General features: G+C 47.5%; 1 protein-coding gene across 3 annotated transcripts in view; it reads right to left on the reverse strand.

Annotated features, from left to right (window-relative positions):
• The window catches only part of PDS5A (PDS5 cohesin associated factor A), a 239,055-nt gene that overhangs the window by 148,994 nt on the left and 71,129 nt on the right, over positions 1-18,932 (reverse strand). For all 3 annotated transcript variants that reach the window (XM_075346978.1, XM_075346977.1, XM_075346976.1), the window contains exons 6-9: positions 16,254-16,380; positions 11,898-11,978; positions 10,147-10,287; positions 1,138-1,253 (exon numbers count right to left, since the gene is read on the reverse strand). In XM_075346978.1, coding sequence (XP_075203093.1) covers positions 1,138-1,253; positions 10,147-10,287; positions 11,898-11,978; positions 16,254-16,380 — 465 coding nt within the window. The remainder of the gene's footprint in view (positions 1-1,137; positions 1,254-10,146; positions 10,288-11,897; positions 11,979-16,253; positions 16,381-18,932) is intronic.

Here is an 18,932-nt window from a genome sequence, read left to right on the forward strand (position 1 = left end):
AGAGGCAACCAAAACATTGTATCTATTAAAAAATAGCATCAGTAACAACATCAGCTCAAGGTACACAAAAATAAGCCCTCACACAGCCCCACATCCCGAAAAATAAGAACATTACGGGTCTCAGAAAATGGAGACAAAAATTTTTTTTTTCTTTTAAATTTCTTAATTTTTTTCCATCACTTGAAAGTAAAAAAAACAACAAAAAAACACAAAAAGAAAACTGTTAGTAATCTGCGTACTCGTATTCACCTGGAGAAACAAATTGCCACGTCAGTCAGTTTTACCATAAAGTGAATATGGTACATAAAAAAAAAAAAAAAAGAAGTACAAAAATGGTGGAATTGCACTTTTTTTTGCAATTATACTGCATTGGGAATTTTTTTCCCAAAGAAATAAAAAAAAGTTATGGCTCTTCGAAGTAGGGGAGGAAAAAATGAAAATGGAAAAACAGAAAATGTCCAGGGGGGATTGAAGGTGAGCACATACCCATTCACACTGTTCTTGTGGTAGTGTGAAGGTAGCCTGGGCTATAAATTGTTTGTTCAAATGTAATAAGATTATCTGTGTATGTAAATAATCAAAATGTAGATGTCACTGCATCTACATCTACAACTGCATCTGTGTGTCTATATGACAATTGCACAGATGCCATGATATGATTCTAAGCTGTATATTCAAGAAAGGGTTAACCAAAGTACAAATGAACCAACTATGAACAAGGGAGATATTCATTAAGTTAATTGGGAGCCTTATCAGTAAAATTCACAGTAGAAGGAATGTACCATCTGGGATGATATATGATCTCATGCATTCTCCCAAGCTGCCCATACGCACTCCCCCCTAATTATTTTTATTAGTATGTGTGAGCAAATGGAGAAGTTTTGTAAAGATGTTTCAAGGCTGAAATGATGTGTTAATGCTTGAGCAATTGAATACACGAGTTCAGACGCAAGCCTGGGCTCAACCAGAGAACATGTTCTGTGTTCATTGATTATTGAGTCTTATAATATCTGTACAGATAGCGAATTTGGACCATACCTCTGGATGTGCCCTGAACCAAGACTCCATTAGCAGTCTTACCCAAATCTCTCCCTTGACAGTTGATAACATTGACAAGTGACTGCCCGTCACACTCACCGGCCGAGGAAGCATTGCCACAGAGGACGGTTCTGATTTGCCAAGTCGGAGTCTTTAGAACCAAAAAGCTTTGCAAGAAGTCGCACAACAGCCAGACGTTCCTCCCCGTCATTACTCTGAGAAGAAAGGCAAATATATAAAATCTAAGTACTAAATAATAGCAACATAGAAAATTCTGGGCAATAAAGTCATTAATATTAATATGGTATATAAACTAACCGCTTATTGTAGCCTAAAAGGCCTAAAAAGAGGTGGTGTAATGTAGAGAACACATTCTGAATACCTACTATAGGTAACAGAGTTACTAGAGGGGGTTAAACGGAGCTAATAGCCAGACGACCGGCTACAGACCGCAACGAGCCCAGCACTTCTGTGCTCTCTACAGGCAGCCCGGTGATTTCAATGAGCATTATGTAATGTTTCAGTTCTCCTGCTAAAGGAAAAGGGTCATTCCACATCAAGTGGACCAGTTTTAAAAATCGTCCCCACTCGACCTTTCAAACATACATGAAAAGGATGTACATGTATGTTTGAAAAGAGGTTCTGTACATTTTTAGGGCCACATCTCAAACACATTGGGCTCTGTTGACCTTTCACTGGAGGTCCCACCAAGCCTGCGGCTTCAGCTAAGAGGATTTTGCAAACTTTGGCACATAGCCATTAGAGTTCTATACTGGCTATGATGCTGAAATTTGGCATACTAGCTCAACTTTTGCTGCTAAACACGATAAAATTATTACCGGCTATGACAAAACAATATTTCGGCCGCAATTTTGTGTGAAAGGTCAACAGTGCCCAATGTATTTGAGATCTGGCCCTAAAAATTTACAGAACCTCTTTTCAAACATACATGTACATCCTTATAAATTTTCAGCAAAATCGGAGAAGGTTGAGTGGGGACCACTGGTCCACTTTACATGGAATGACCCAAAACCATGTTTTTTTTTCCACGTATACCGCATGTACCCATTAAAATCCACGGTGCTATTCACATGTCTGTTTTTTCCCGGCAGCACAAATGACAAGGGTTAATGAAAGTCTATGGCTCTGTGAAAAAGGAAGATCTGGGTACTCACTCTCTTTCTCAGTCTTCATTGGGGGGGGACACAGGAAAATCATATACCTATGGTTTTCCTGTGTCCCCCAATGAAGCAAAAGAGAAATACGTACAGCACACGGATAGCATCAGTGTACAATCTGTGTGCTTTGTCATTGATTTATCCACAGTAAAAAACACTGATGTTACTGATGGTAAACACAGACCGTACACTAAAGAAAAGGACTAATGTCACTGATGGTAAACACGTACACTAAAGAAAAGCACTAATGTCACTGATGGTAAACATGTACACTAAAGAAAAGCACTAATGTCACTCATGGTAAACACGGACCGTACACTAAAGAAAAGCACTAATGTCACTGATGGTAAATACGGACCGTACACTAAAGAAAAGCACTAATGTCACTGCTGGTAAACACAGACCATACACTAAAGAAAAGAACTAATGTCACTGATGGTAAACACAGACCATACACTAAAGAAAAGCACTAATGTCACTGATGGTAAACACAGACCATACACTAAAGAAAAGCACTAATGTCACTGATGGTAAACACAGACCATACACTAAAGAAAAGCACTAATGTCACTGATGGTAAACACGTACACTAAAGAAAAGCACTGATGTCACTGATGGTAAACACGTACACTAAAGAAAAGGACTAATGTCACTGATGGTAAACACGTACACTAAAGAAAAGCACTACTGTTACTGATGGTAAACACCTATTACTAAAGAAAAGCACTGATGGTAAACACAGACCGTACACTAAACACTGATGACACCGGAACCATTTTTTCACATACGTGTATAAACATGGATGTGTGAATGAGGCCTAGGCAAGGACAACCTACTATATATGCTTCTCTTTTGGAGACCTTTGTAAATAAAACAGTGGACAACTCAACAAAAGAAAATAGGAATACGAGTCCAAACTACAAAGTGTAATAGTACAGCAGAAAAATTAGGGGCTTATACTGTAGGCAACACTGGCCATTTGGCTTCTAGTTGGACCTCCTAGATTAGAAGTCAGCCCATTAAGCACATTTATTTTAAAGTGAACCTATCAGGTACAATATGCAGCCAGAACCAGCAGCAGTTCTGGGTACATATTGCTAATCCCTGCCTAACCATCGCTGTATACACTAGCATAGATAATGGGATCTTTAGAAAAACTATTTCAAAAAAGAGAATTTTGTTTACTTACCGTAAATTCTTTTTCTCATAGTTCCGACATGGGAGACCCAGACCATGGGTGTATAGCTTCTGCCTCCGGAGGACACACAAAGTACTACACTAAAAAGTGTAGCTCCTCCCTCCTAGCATATACACCCCCTGGATAACCAAATATAGCCAGTTTAGTGCAAAAGCTGAAGGAGGACATCCACCCACAAGTAGAGATAGAGCAAAACCCAGAACAACCGGAGACTCTGTCTACAACAACAGCCGGTGAAAACACACGGAACAAGAAAACTGCCAACAGGCAACAGGGAGGGTGCTGGGTCTCCCATGTCGGAACTATAAGAAAAAGAATTTACGGTAAGTAAACAAAATTCTCTTTTTCTTCATCGTTCCTTATGGGAGACCCAGACCATGGGACGTCTCAAAACAGTCCATGGGTGGGAATAAAACAGAAAACTAAGAAGTAGGCGAAACCTAACTTCACAAATGAGTGACAGCCGCCTGAAGGATGCGTCTGCCCAAGCTCGCATCTGCCGAAGCATGAGCATGCACTTGGTAGTGCTTCGAAAAGGTATGCAGACTGGACCAAGTGGCAGCCTGACAGACCTGCTGAGCCGTAGCCTGGTGCTTGAAAGCCCAAGAGGCACCGACAGCTCTGGTCGAGTGTGCCTTGATCCCCGGCGGGGGAGGCACTTGAGTACACTGGTAGGCATCGGAAATGGCCGACCTAATCCAACGAGCTAGGGTCGGCTTAGAAGCCGAGAGGCCCTTACGCCGACCAGTGGTCAGCACAAAAAGAGAGGTGCACCGCCTAAGAGCAGCGGTGCGAGACACATAGATCCGGAGCGCCCGCACCAGATGCAGAGTATGCAACGCTTTTTCAAAGCGATGAACAGGAGCCGGAGAAAAGGAAGGCAGGGAAATATCCTGGTTAAGGTGGAAAGGAGATACCACCTTAGGAAGAAAGTCCGGAGTCGGACGGAGAACCACCTTGTCTTGATGAAAAACCAAAAAAGGTGACACCGAAGAGAGCGCAGCCAAATCAGAGACTCTCCTGAGGGAAGTTATGGCCACTAGAAAGACCACTTTCTGTGAAAGACGAGACAAAGAAACCTCCCTAAGTGGCTCTAAAGGGGGTTTCTGCAAGGCCGTGAGGACCAGATTGAGGTCCCAGGGATCCAGAGGCCGCCGGTAAGGTGGAATGATGTGAGATGCGCCCTGCATGAAGGTGCGCACCTGAGCCAGCCGGGCGATACGCCGCTGGAACAACACTGACAGAGCCGAGACCTGTCCCTTGAGGGAATTGAGGGATAGTCCTAGCTGCAGACCAGACTGCAGGAAGGACAGAAGGGTCGGCAGGGAAAAAGGCCAAGGGGCATGGCCGGAAGAACGACACCAGGATAGGAAAATTCTCCAAGTCCTGTGGTCAATTTTGGCCGAGGAAGACTTCCAAGCCTGAGTCATAGTGGAGATGACTTCGGGAGGAATGCCGGAAGCCGTCAGGATCCAGGACTCAAGAGCCACGCCGTCAATCTGAGAGCTGCAGAATTCTGGCGGAAAAACGGACCTTGTGAGAGAAGGTCTGGGCGGTCCGGGAGATGCCACGGCACCTCTACGGACAGACGGAGCAGGTCTGGGTACCAAGCTCGCCTGGGCCAGTCTGGAGCAATGAGTATGACCCGACGGCCCTCCATTCTGATCTTGCGCAGGACTCTGGGCAAGAGAGCTAGAGGGGGAAACACGCAAGACAGACGGAACTGGGACCAATCCTGAACCAGCGCGTCCGCTGCAAAGGCCTGAGGATCGTGGGAGCGAGCCACGTAAACCGGGACCTTGTTGTTGTGCCGGGATGCCATTAGATCCACTTCCGGAGTGCCCCACTTGCGGCAGATCGACCGGAACACTGCCGGATGCAGAGCCCACTCGCCGTTGTCCACGGTTTGACGGCTGAGATAATCTGCCTCCCAGTTTTCTACGCCTGGGATGTGGACTGCGGATATGGTGGACTTGGAGTCCTCCGTCCACTGAAGGATGCGTTGAACCTCCAACATTGCCAGGCGGCTGCGATTCCCGCCCTGGGGATTGATGTAGGCAACTGCTGTCGCGTTGTCTGACTGGACTCGAATGTGCTTGCCCGCCAACAGGTGGTGAAAGGCTACGAGAGCTAAGAGAACAGCTCTGATTTCCAGCACATTGATCGAGAGGGCTGATTCGGACGGAGTCCAAGTGCCCTGTGCTCGGTGGTGGAGAAATACTGCTCCCCAGCCGGATAGACTGGCATCCGTGGTGAGGATCACCCAGGACGGGGTCAGGAAGGAGCGTCCCTGAGACAGAGAGAGGGGCCGAAGCCACCACTGAAGAGAGCTCCTGGTCTGTGGCGACAGAGCCACCAACCTGTGCAAGGAAGAAGTCCGCTTGTCCCAACAGCGGAGAATGTCCAGCTGCACAGGACGCAGATGGAACTGGGCAAAGGGACCCGCTTCCATTGACGCCACCATCTGACCCAGCACCTGCATGAGGTGCCTGATGGAATGATGGCGGGGCCTCAACAGAGAGCGCACCGCCAGATGGAGGGACTGCTGTTTGACTAAGGGCAGCTTGACAAGTGCCGGCAGAGTCTCGAATTGCATCCCTAGGTACGTGAGTTCTTGGGTCGGGGTCAGAGTGGACTTGGGCAGATTGACAAGCCACCCGAATTGAACAAGAGTGGCGAGAGTGAGCGAGACACTCCGCTGACAGTCTGCACTGGATGAAGCCTTGACAAGAAGGTTGTCCAGGTAAGGAATCACTGCCAACCCCTGGAGGTGCAGAACCGCAACCACTGCTGTCATGACCTTGGTAAATACTCGAGGGGCCGTGGCTAACCCGAAGGGGAGAGCCACGAATTGGAAATGTTCCTCTCCGATTGCAAAACGTAGCCAACGCTGGTGTGAAACTGCAATTGGCACATGCAGATAGGCATCTCTGATGTCGATGGATGCCAGGAAATCTCCTTGGGTCATTGAGGCAATGACTGATCGCAGAGACGCCATGCGAAAGTGCCGCACCTGAACATGCTTGTTGAGAAGCTTGAGATCCAGGATGGGCCGGAAGGAACCGTACTTTTTGGGGACTAGGAAGAGATTTGAGTAAAAACCTCTGAACCGTTCCCTGGCGGGAACCGGTACAATTACTCCGTTGGCCTGCAAGGATGCCACGGCCTGAGAGAAGGCGGCGGCCTTGGAGCAGGGGGGAGTTGACAGAAAAAATCTGTTTGGCGGGCTGGAAGAGAACTCTATCCTGTAGCCGTGGGAGAGGATATCCCGCACCCACTGATCGGAGACGTGTTGAAACCACACGTCGCCAAAGTGGGAGAGCCTGCCACCGACCAAGGACGTTGCTGGCTCGGCCAGATAGTCAAGAGGAGGCTGCCTTGGTGGCAGCAGCTCCTGCGGACTTTTGTGGACGCGGCTTCTTGCGCCAGGTGGGCTTCTGGTCCTTGGCTGAGTTAGTGGACGAGGCCGAGGGCTTAGAGGACGACCAGTTAGAGGAACGAAAGGAACGAAACCTCGACTGGTTCCTGCCCTGGACAGGTTTCCTGGTTTTAGTCTGTGGCCAGGAAGTACTCTTCCCGCCAGTAGCCTCCTTAATTATTTCATCCAGTTGTTCACCGAACAGCCTGGACCCAGCAAATGGGAGCCCAGCAATGTACTTCTTTGAGGAAGCATCTGCCTTCCACTGTCGAAGCCACAAGATCCTGCGGATAGCGAGGGAATTAGCGGAGGCCACCGCAGTGCGGTGAGAGGCCTCCAGCATGGCAGACATGGCGTAGGCTGAAAAGGCTGAAGCCTGGGAAGTTAAGGTAACCAATTCAGGCATAGAGTCCCTAGTGAGGGAATGCATCTCCTCTAGGGAAGCAGAGATGGCTTTGAGAGCCCACACTGCTGCAAAGGATGGGGAGAACGAGGCCCCTGCCGCCTCATAGACAGACTTGGCCAGGAGGTCAACCTGGCGGTCAGTGGGATCCTTAAGTGAGGTGCCATCAGCCACAGATACAACTGTCCAGGCTGAGAGTCTAGACACCGGAGGGTCTACCTTTGGTGAGTGAGCCCACTCCTTGACCACCTCTGGTGGAAAAGGAAAACGGTCATCAGAACCACGCTTTGGGAAGCGATTGTCAGGACAGGCTCTGGGCTTGGACACAGTGGCTTGAAAACTGGAGTGGTTAAAGAACACACTCCTTGTTCCCTTAGGCAAGGTAAACTGGTGCTTTTCTGCCAGAGAGGGTTGCTCCTCTGATACTGGCGGATTGAGGTCCAGTACAGAATTAATCGACGCAATCAAATCACTCACATCTGCATCACCCTCGGTCAGATCAATGGGGCACATGGAGGTAGCGTCCGAGCCCCCAGTAAAGACATCCTCCTCGTCCTGCGAGTCGGCTCGTGAATCGGAGCCGCGGGACGAGGAAGGAGAGGGGACCCTGCGTCTCCTTTTAGGAGGACGGGGTCTGGGAGCAGATGAAGAATCCTCTGTGAGCTCTGCAGAGCGAGCCGAAGCAGCAGAGGCGCCCTGAGAAGGGGGCTGATGCATGGTCAGCAGAGTCCGGGACAGCTGTCCCATGGAGTCGGCAAAGGACTGGGAGATAGACTTAGAAAACAATTCTACCCAAGCCGGGGGTTCAGCCACCGGGGCCGGAGCAGCCGGAGGGACCACTGGGGAGACTCCAGGCTGAGGCACCACCATGTTAGAGCAGGCATCACAATGTGGATATGTGCTCGGTTCAGGCAGTACGAGCTTACATGCAGTGCATATTGAGTACAGCCTTGCAGCCTTGCTCCTAGTGTGAGACATGCTGCTGAGGTGGAGGTTCTGCAGTAAAGAACACACTCCTTCAGAATGACCCCCAGAGAGTGTATAAGAAGGTCCACAACCAGAGGTTGTGGCTTACCAGACCGTTTTGTGTGCCCTCCGGATCCCACAGCTCGGACCCCCAGACAGGTTGCAGAGATGCAGCAGCCAGCGCCGATCAGTATGAGAACGCTGATAAAATGGCGCCGGAGTGAGGAGGGGGGGCGGGGCCTAGTCCAAGAGTGGGAACCGGAGGGCCAAGGAGATATACAGGGGAGGGAAACATCTCCTCAGAGAGGAGTGTCCTCCCCTGAGCTGAACGGCCGGTGGGCGGCGCCGCACTGTCCCTCTGTATGACTGACATGCAGGGGCAGTGAAAACGAAAGTAGGCCGCAGCCGAAGCCGGGGCCTAAATTTTACAATGCGGCCGGCGCGCAGGCACCCTCGGCGCGGTTCTCTGGTGAAAACCGGAGAACCGGCCGGAAATGTCACAAAGGTTGCATAACACTCTCTCCCCAACATTAAAGTGCAAGGGACCCCCCTGACAATAACGTCTCAATACTTAGCTTGTGAGACGCAGGGCCAGGTCCCTGAGGGATGAGTGCTCCGTCCGGCAGGGTCCTGAAAGGGCTGCGGATGGAGACCGGTCTCCTGCAAAGCAGTGAGAACCGTGCTGGCTCCCACTTCAAGTCAGAGCCCGAGGGATGGTGAAGGAGCGCGGCATGTAAGGCTGCAGCCTTGTAAATCAACCTTAACAACACCGCCGACACAGTGGGGTGAGAAGGGACATGCCGGGGGTCCAGCTTGGACCCGCTTTTCTTCAAACTCTTTAAAATCAAAAATCAGATGAGAATGCATGTGTGGATGTGTGCCTCCTGAACACAAAGCATTGAACTGGCTATATTTGGTTATCCAGGGGGTGTATATGCTAGGAGGGAGGAGCTACACTTTTTAGTGTAGTACTTTGTGTGTCCTCCGGAGGCAGAAGCTATACACCCATGGTCTGGGTCTCCCATAAGGAACGATGAAGAAAGATCTTTTATCTTATGCTAATTAATAAGTGCGGGGACTAGTACCAAGGGCGTTTCTCCCTTTAGAGAGTCAGCCCACATAGCATGGCAGCTCGCCTCTGTGGGCGTACTCACATGCTAATGAATACGCAACGCTGCCACACATACCTCCCTGTTCATGGCGCTGGCAGAGGATGGATGTTCACTGGGCATGATCCTGAGTCTTCAGCACTTCCGGTCATGCGCACCATACATCAATGAAGCCGGGAAGCTTACACTCGGCATCAGTCATAATCGGAAGCCTCGGGTACTATGGATCATGCGCAGGGCACATCCATCCTCCACCGGCCGCCTTGGAACAGTGAGGTATGTGCAGCATCGCTGCCTATTCATTAGCATGTTAGTATGCCCACAGGAGTGTGCTACCATGCCGACTGACTAAGGGGAGAAATGCCCTTGGGACTAGTCCCTGCGCTCATTAGCATAAGATAAAAGATCTTTAGAAATACTTTTTCCAAAGATCTATTTATCTATGCTAGTGTATACAGGGACGGTTAGGCAGGGATTAGCAATATACACCCCTAACTGCTCGTGGTCCTGGGTGCATATTACACCTGACAGGTTCCCTTTAAGCACCTGAAAATGCAGGCAGAATAAGGAATTATAAGCATATTAAATACTAAAACTAAAAGAGGGAATGTTATACATCTGGTGTCTCCAGAAAGCACCCAGAAGTCCATGTTATACCTATTATAATTATTAATTATTGTAGCGCTATTTATTCCATGGCGCTTTACATGTGAAAGGGGTATATGACCGTGTAAATGTTCCATCACTATTGAGCATCTACAACATGGATGACAGATTAAACATTTTTCTTGGTCAATAATTACAATATCTAAGAATAAGGGGAGACCTCGCCTCACCTTTAGCTTAAATTCCAGCTGGGGCATCACAGAAACCAGCAGATTCGGATCTATTGCAAACAGCTCTTGAATGAGGTCAAACACGTGCTCCGACAGGTCGCTCACAGAAGACTTTCCTAACACCAACACCTGGTTGAAAAACTATTGGGTAAAAGAAGAAGAAAAAAAAGAAGATGAAACAAAAATGCAGCTAATCCCAGTGATGTTCTGACCGATGGGGGCTAAGAAAATAAAGTGCGTGTGGGGGGTGGGGGGGTGGAGTCTGAAAAATGCCATTCCCATGACTCCAGTGCTTGGAGACTGATGCTTTGCATATCACTATTGTGGGTTAGGAAGGCGTAGCTTAGGCATTTTTTATTCGCTTTTTTTGCGTTTTTGCTGCAGAAATTTCTGGAGAAAATGGTTGTAACCTTTCTGCAGACATTCCCCAGCAAAACCGGGAAGGGGGGGTTGTGCGCACACTTTTTCTCTCAAGAAAATTATTTCTGCAGAATTTCTTGAGAAAAAGAATGAGAATGTCACTTTTTTTCTGTAGGTACCTGCGTTTTTTGCCATAGATAATAGTAAAAAAAAAACGCAGGGACCAACCTGCGGAAAAAACGCATCATAAATGTATCAAGAACACACAAAAACGCACGCGGTGTTCGGTGCGGTATTGGTGCGTTTTTTGACTGCAAGTGCGCTAATCTTTCAGACTCAAGAAATTTCTTCAGAAAAATCCTTTTTCTAGTGTGAACAGAGCCTAAGGCCGGCGTCACACGCTACGATATATCGGGCGATATGTCGTCGGGGTCACGGATTCCGTGAGGCACAACCGGCATCGTTTGAGATGTTGTAGCGTGTGACAGCTACGAACTGAACAAGCAAAAATACTCACCTTATCGTTGCTCGTTGACACGTCGCTCATTTTCATAAAGTTGTTCCTCCTTCTGCGCGCCGGTTGTTTGTCGTTCCTGAGGCAGAACACATCGCTCCGTGTGACACCCTGGGAACGACGAACACAGCTTACCTGCGACCCGCCGGCAATGCGGAAGGAAGGAGGTGGGCGGGATGTTACGTCCCGCTCATCTCCGCCCCTCCGCTTCTACTAGGCGGCCGCTGTGTGACGTCGCTGTGACACCGAACGTCCTTCCCCCTTCAGGAAGATGATGTTCGCCGCCCACAGCGAGGTCGTTCGGGAGGTAAGTGCGTGTGACGGAGGGTTACAGCATTGTGCGACACGGGCAACAAATTGCCCGTGACGCACAAACGACAGGGGCGGGTGCGATTGCACGATCTATCGTCCCGTGTAATGCCAACCTAAGTCCTATAGAAAAGCCAAAAGTAAAAATGGCAGAACAACATGATGTACTGTAGAGTATAGAAAAATATCTCACATGTAACACCTACTGCCAGCAAACCATACCCACTGGCCAGAGCAGTCTAAGTAGGTGTCATAATTTGGAAAATGCTATGCTCACCACTCAGAAATGCATCACTTTACACTAATAGAATAGTGTATACACGCATCTGCAGGGAGTTTCCAGTGTAAATGGTGTAGGGCCTGGGTATGGACACAGCTGGCAGGGTCTGCACGGATGGCACAGGTAGTGACAATAATACTCCTGGCATCTAATTAGGACAAGGCATGTCCCGGTAACCTGAGGCCTACAGATCTCTACAGCCCATAGATTGACAGACAACTGAACCTGAAGAAGTCTTAAAATATACAAATGTCAATCAACACACAACATAAACACAAAAGTACCTACATTAGCAATGCAGGGTTCGATGGTCTGAACCGTTCGCTTTAACAGAACTTTGGCAAGATCAAACGCCTGCTTGTTCAAATTCTGGTGGAAATAAAGAAAAGAAGAAGTTTAAAGTTCATCTTTAAGGCTAGTTTCACACTTGCGTTAGACGGCTTCCGTAGCATTGCGTTGTGTGACGGATGCAACGGATGCGTTGCTTATAGTGGCACAACGCAATGCTACGGATCGTACAAAATAACGGAAAGAGTTATTTATTTTTTCTTCTTTACAGTACCGGCAGCCGACTATTGTGAACGAAGAGCTGATCGCTCTTAATAGGCGGCGGCCGAGCACTCTCACATGCCGGCGGCCGAGCGCTCAGCTGAGTGCCCTGACATGCCGGCGGCCGAGCACTCAGCTGAGTGCCCTGACATGCCAGCGGCCGAGCACTCAGCTGAACGTTCTCGCATGCCGGCGGCCGAGCGCTCAGCTGAACGTTCAGCCACCGAGAAATAAAATAAAGTTTGTGATTTAAAAAAAAAAAAAAAAAAAAAGGCATGCGCAGTGAAAAATAAAGGTTTCCGCTGCTCAAAAAAACGATACATGCAGCGTTCCATCCGCCCGGCGCAGCGTCAAAATAATGACGCTGCGTCGTCCAGGCGGATGCAACGCTGACACTTGCGTTACAGTGCGTCGTCCATACAAGTCTATGGAGAATAGCGCAGTGTGTTAACGGACTGCGCTATTCTCCATAGTGACGGACTGCGCTGAACGCAAGTGTGAAAGTAGCCCAAGTCAAAACAAACCACAAAACAGTGTGAAATCCGCACAGACATCGTGTATATCTCCATGATGATGCACCAGAGGGTACAGAATACAAAGCCCAAAACAGATGAAACATTGCAAGATTTACTGAGGGGGAACAGGGCGGTGCCAAACCATTTCTACACCAAAGATTATTCATTTGATACAAAAAGAAAATCTGACTGAATGTCTAAAGTATTTACTAAAAACGATGTGCAGCCACCACTAGAGGGCGCACAGCAGCTTTCTGCATACAGCTTTATACTGAACTCACTGAAGGGGCTGTCCACGGAAAATAAATGAAATCTACAAACATAACTTCCAGACCAGCTTCTCCTGCGATGTCAGTGTTCTCATTTTATGATTTTACAGGGAATTGTCAACAGGTTTTTACTATTTAATCTGAGAGGAGCATACTGTAGGAGAAGAGACCCAGATTCCAGAGATGTGTCACTTATTAGGCTGTGTGCTGTAGTTTCAATACAATCAATATTTTATCAGCAGGAGATTACACCTAGAGGACTAGCTGTCACGTTCAGGCCAGTAGGGCTAAGCTCTGTAACCCTGCCCCCACCACTGATTGGCAACTTGCTCACAGTATACACAGGAAGCGGACAGTCAGGGGTGTGGATTATACACAGTCTAAAAGTATTAGCTCTGCTACATCCACAACAGACAAAAACAGGGATTCTATCAAAACTGCACCAAGCAGTCCAGTGACACATAGCTGAAATCAGGGTCTCCGACCCTACATCATGCAACTCTTAGATTACATAGTAAAAACCAGCAAGATTCCCTTTAGAGGGAACCTGTCAGCAGATTTGGGACCTATAAGATGCAGCCTCCCTACACTGGGCTCTTATATACAGCATTCTAACATGTTGTATAAAAGAGCCCAGGCCGCTGTGTAGAACGTAAAAGCACTTTATAATACTTACCTAAAAAACAGTTGCTGCAGTTGAGTTGGGTCATACGGGCGTCTTCATTCACTGGTACCGATGCCTCCTCCTTCAGCCATCTTTGTGCTCCTTCTGAAGCTGGGATGCATGATGCGTCCCACGCATGCGTCATACACACTCTCCGGTCCCGCGCAGGCGCACTACAATACTGTGATCTGCCCTGCTCAGGACAGAGCAAAGTGCACCTATGCAGGACCTCAATGCCGGCAAGTGTGGATGACGTAGGACGCATCATGCCCCCCCCGCTTCAGAAGGAGGACATAGAAGGCCGTAAGAGGAGGCGCCGGCACCGGAGAACGAAGACACCCATCCGACCGGTCTGCACCAAACCAACCGTTCAGGTGAGTATTATAAAGTGATTTTTACGTTCTACACAGCGGCCTGGGCTTATATACACAGCATATTAGAATGCTGTATATAAGAGCCCACTGGAAGGAGGCCACAGCTTATAGGCCCCAAAACTGGCGACAGGTTCCCTTTAATGACCTGTGATCAGCGGACTAATTCAGGGTCACAGTCAATCAATGCCACCATAAAAGGAAGGGCTAGGAGAGGGGGGGGGATGGACGGGAAACCCACAGCAGCGTAAGTGATAACACAGTGTGTGCTGGTAGAGTAAGGCTAAGTTCACACACTGCGGTTTTTTTTACGCTGTGTTTTTGTGCAGCAAAAAAACGCGGCAAAAAACGCACGCGTTTTTACCGCGATTTGGTGCGTTTATGGCTGAGTTTTTGAGCTCTGCGGTTTTTTAATGCATTGCATGGGGGGAAACCGCAGAAAAACGCAGGAAAGAATTGACATGTCCATTTTTTTTTTTAAGCTCAAAAACGCAGCTTAAAAAAAAAAAAACAGTTGTGTGCGGACAGCAAAAATGAATACTCATAGATTTTGCTGGGGAAGCAAAGTCATGCAGTTTTGAGGCCAAAAACGCACCCAAAAAACGTGCAAAAACGCAGCGAAAAACACACTGTGTGCACATAGCCTAAAGGGGACGGAGAAGAAGCCGTCCCTCTCATGCAGTGATATCAAGTACAATGCTGTGTACATATTTTCCCACCTGACCACCCTCGACACAGTGGCACTGTAACTACAATCATGGAGTAATTTGGTGACTGCAGGTAGAGAGTGCAGGGGCAATAACACTTACTTTTTAAGCACACACATTTACCATTTGGGGCTAAAACACAAATCACTGATTATTGGCTAATTAAGTGCTACAAATATCTGCAACGGGTAAATCCATATGGCAGATTCCCTTTAAAGGGGCTATCCAGGACTATAGTTTATCATTTACTGTAAATAATTATATTATATATGCACAGTATACACACACACATATACATACATACATACAATAAATGAAAATGTCTGGATTTAGCCATTTATTTTGCCTGTCAATAAATAATGTTCTGCTGCAGCAAAATCTGAAATGACACAAAGCAGAGCTGTGCTAGGAAAGCACATGGTGCACTGGTGAGGCCTGCAGGTATACTCATATTGGTACAGTGGATGGCAAGGGTCTCAATTGGGTATCAAAGAATGCATTTTTTTTTATTGGCGCTTATGAGTGATGAACGCCACTACGTTGATTTATACATTTAAAGGGAACCTGTCAGCAGAAATGTTGCACTAAACCTAAAAGATTCCCCCTCTGCAGCTCCTGGGCTGCATTCTAGCAATGTTCCTGTTATTATTGTGCCCACTTTTAGACCAAAATAAATACTTTATAAAGTGGTACCTTTTCCTATGCAAATCTTCTTAATTGTACACGGTGGCGGGCTCTCTGGTGTCCGTTATTCTGCCTCCTGCTGCTTTACGCCGTCCCCCATCGCTCAATTTCATACCTCAGGACGCCGCCCAGTGTGCCCGAGGTCTCGCGCATGCGCCGTGCCACTCTAGCGGGACTGTGCAACTGCTGGTGACGTGTTGCGCAGGTGTGAGATTATGGGCGGCACTGTGATTTTCATCAGCAAGTATCTTCCATAATCTCGTGCCTGCGCTTTTCACTCTGCCTCCACCGTTATGCTGCTCCGCACCTCCCATCTATTTCCTGCTCCAGGGCAAGATGGGAAAAAGGTGACGTGGGTTCATCTGGCCAGCACTTGCGCAGAACGGTGGAGGCAGAGGGGAAAACGCGGGCACGAGATTATGGGCGGGTACTTGCTGATTACAATCACAGCGCTGCCCATAATCTCACGCCTGCGCAATCACGTCACCAGCGGTCACACTGTGTACAGTCCCGCTAGAGTGGCACGGCGCAAGCGCAAGACCTCGGGCGCACTGGGCGGCATCCTGAAGTATGAAATTGAGTGATGGGGGACGGCGTAAAGCGGCAGGAGGGACAGTAACGGACACCAGATAGCCCGCCCCTGTGTACGATTAACAAGATTAGCATACTAAAAAGGTACCACTTTATAAAGTATTTATTTTGGTCTAAAAGGGGGCACAATAATAACAGGAACCGTACTAGAATGCAGCCCACGAGCTGCAGAGGGGGAATCTTATAGGTTTAGTGCAAAATTTCTGCTGACAGGTTCCCTTTAATACATTCCATAGAGCATAGTGCAGTGTACAAGTGTAATAGGAGCTGCACATACTTTCAAGCAGCACTCACCTTATGGGCAGGGATAAGATTTATAAGTATTGAATCTAACAATTCCTGCGTAACTCCATCACCCTCCATAGTAATTGAGCTCATTAAATCCAACATGTGCATTTGAACTTTCTGGTTGTGGCTGTTACTATGAAATAAAAAACACACATACACCGGTTACAATTTTGGCAACACCACAAACAAAATATATAAATAGTAAAGAAAAATATTTTTTAATCTTAAACAAAAAAAAACAACCCAACTTTGAGCTAAAACTCCCACACCAAAAAAAAGTTAAGCGGGCTTTACACGCTACGATATATCTAACGAGATGTTGGCGGGGTCACGTCGTGACGCACATCCGGCATCGTTAGTGATATCGTAGCGTGTGACTGCTATGAACGAGTAGAAATACTCACCTTATCGTTGCTCGTTGACACGTCGCTCATTTTCTAAAAAAATGAACGTCGGGTTATTCAATGTTCCCGAGGCAGCACACATCGCTCCGTGTGACACCCCGGGAACGATGAACACAGCTTACCTGCGTCCCGCCGGCTATGCGGAAGGAAGGAGGTGGGCGGGATGTTACAACCCGCTCATCTCCGCCCCTCCTCTTCTATTGGACGGCCGCTGTGTGACGTCGCTGTGACACCGAACGTCCCTCCCCCTTCAGGAAGTGGATGTTCGCCGCCCACAGCGAGGTCGTTTGGAAGGTAAGTACGTGTGACGGGGGTTACAGCATTGTGCGACACGGGCAACAAATTGCCTGTGCCACACAAACGATGGTGGAGGGTGCGATCGCAAATGTGATCGCACGACATATTGAAACGTGTAAAGCAGGCTTTACCTTTATCTAAGGCTTAAAGAGACCGTCACCTGGCATAAATCAATGGCTGCCAGTTGGCAGCAGAGTGTCAGAGAAAGCCACAGAGAAGTCGGATAGGTACCGTGTGTCCTAGCAGTCTGTCACCGCCCGGACCCCTCTGACTGACAGGTCTCTCCCTATATACACATAAGGAGAGTGAGGGAGGAGGCTGTCGGACCGGCCGCAGACTTGTCAGACACATAGGATTTTCATGTTGGGAGTTTACAGAGTAAAACATAAGGCTGTAATATTGCAGCCAGTGTGGGAGCCATGCTTGCTGTGGTTCAGGCAGCATGAATCAGATGACAGGTTCTTTAAATAACTCCCTGTAATGAATATGCAGAAACCTCCCCCTATGAGCTGTTCCTGCTATATGGTAAAACTAACATGTCAGTATGATGCCTCAGGTCGGTACGAGTTTGTAGATAAACATGTATACTTAACTTTTATCTAAAAGGATAAAAAAATTCAGAAATTCTTGCCCCAAAAAAATAGCACTTTCCTCGCCATTTTGTAGCATTCTCACTTTTTGGGATATGGGGCGCAGTGATGGCTTATTTTTTGCGTCTTGAGCTGATATTTTTAATGGTACCATTTCTGTGCGGATGATACTTTTTGAATACATGTTACTGTATTTTAAAAAATAAAAAATTGCAGCAACCGAAAAAAAAAAAGGTAATTTTGGTGTTTGGAATTGTCTCCTGGCCCCGCAGTGGACCGACCCGATTAACTGATTTTATATTTTGATAGATCAACCATTTCTGAATGCGGCGATAACTAATGTGTGTTTATGTTTTAACGGTTTTATTTTTTTTTTATTATCAATGGGACAAATGGGGGATGATTTGAGCTTTTAGGGGTTTTTTTTTATTTTTCAAAAGCTTTTTTTTTTTTTTTTATACACATCTTTTATCTACTTCAGTAGCCCCCCTAGGGGACTTTATCGATCAGCAGTCTGATTTCTTGTTCATTTCTGCAGATCAGACCTGCACAGCTGTGATCAGCAGACATGCAGCGTCAGGACAACGTGACTCCGAGCTATCCCCGCTGGGTCACCCAGCAACTGGAGGGGATTACCGTGACATCACCAATGACGTACCAGAAGGTCATTGATCGTGAAGGGGTAAATTGATGATGGGTTTAGAGGAAGCTTCAAGATTTATTTTCCCACAGCTGCCGCCATTATTGCCTAAATGAGGAGAATTTTGCATAACTTGCTCACATCATCATGTTTTTGGTCCAAATGCATTTCAACAAAATATCGGGTTGCAATCGAAAAAGAAGGGAATTTTGTTTACTTACCGTAAATTCCTTTTCTTCTAGCTCCTATTGGGAGACCCAGACAATTGGTGTATAGCTTCTGCCTCCGGAGGCCACACAAAGCATTACACTTTAAAAAGTGTAACCCCTCCCCTCTGCCTATACACCCTCCCGTGCATCACGGGCCCATCAGTTTTGGTGCCAAAGCAGGAAGGAGGAAACTTATAAATTGGTCTAAGGTAAACTCAATCCGAAGGATGTTCGGAGAACTAAACCATGAACCAAGAACAATGCAACATGAACAACATGTGTGCACAAAAAAACAACAGCCCGAAGGGAACAGGGCCGGGTGCTGGGTCTCCCAATAGGAGCTAGAAGAAAAGGAATTTACGGTAAGTAAACAAAATTCCCTTCTTTGTCGCTCCATTGGGAGACCCAGACAATTGGGACGTCCAAAAGCAGTCCCTGGGTGGGTAAAAGAATACCTTGAATAAAAAGAGCCGTAAAACGGCCCCTTCCTACAGGTGGGCAACCGCCGCCTGAAGGACTCGCCTACCTAGGCTGGCATCTGCCGA

Source organism: Anomaloglossus baeobatrachus, chromosome 1 (genome assembly GCF_048569485.1).
Source record: "Anomaloglossus baeobatrachus isolate aAnoBae1 chromosome 1, aAnoBae1.hap1, whole genome shotgun sequence".
Classification (NCBI taxonomy): Eukaryota; Metazoa; Chordata; class Amphibia; order Anura; family Aromobatidae; genus Anomaloglossus; species Anomaloglossus baeobatrachus.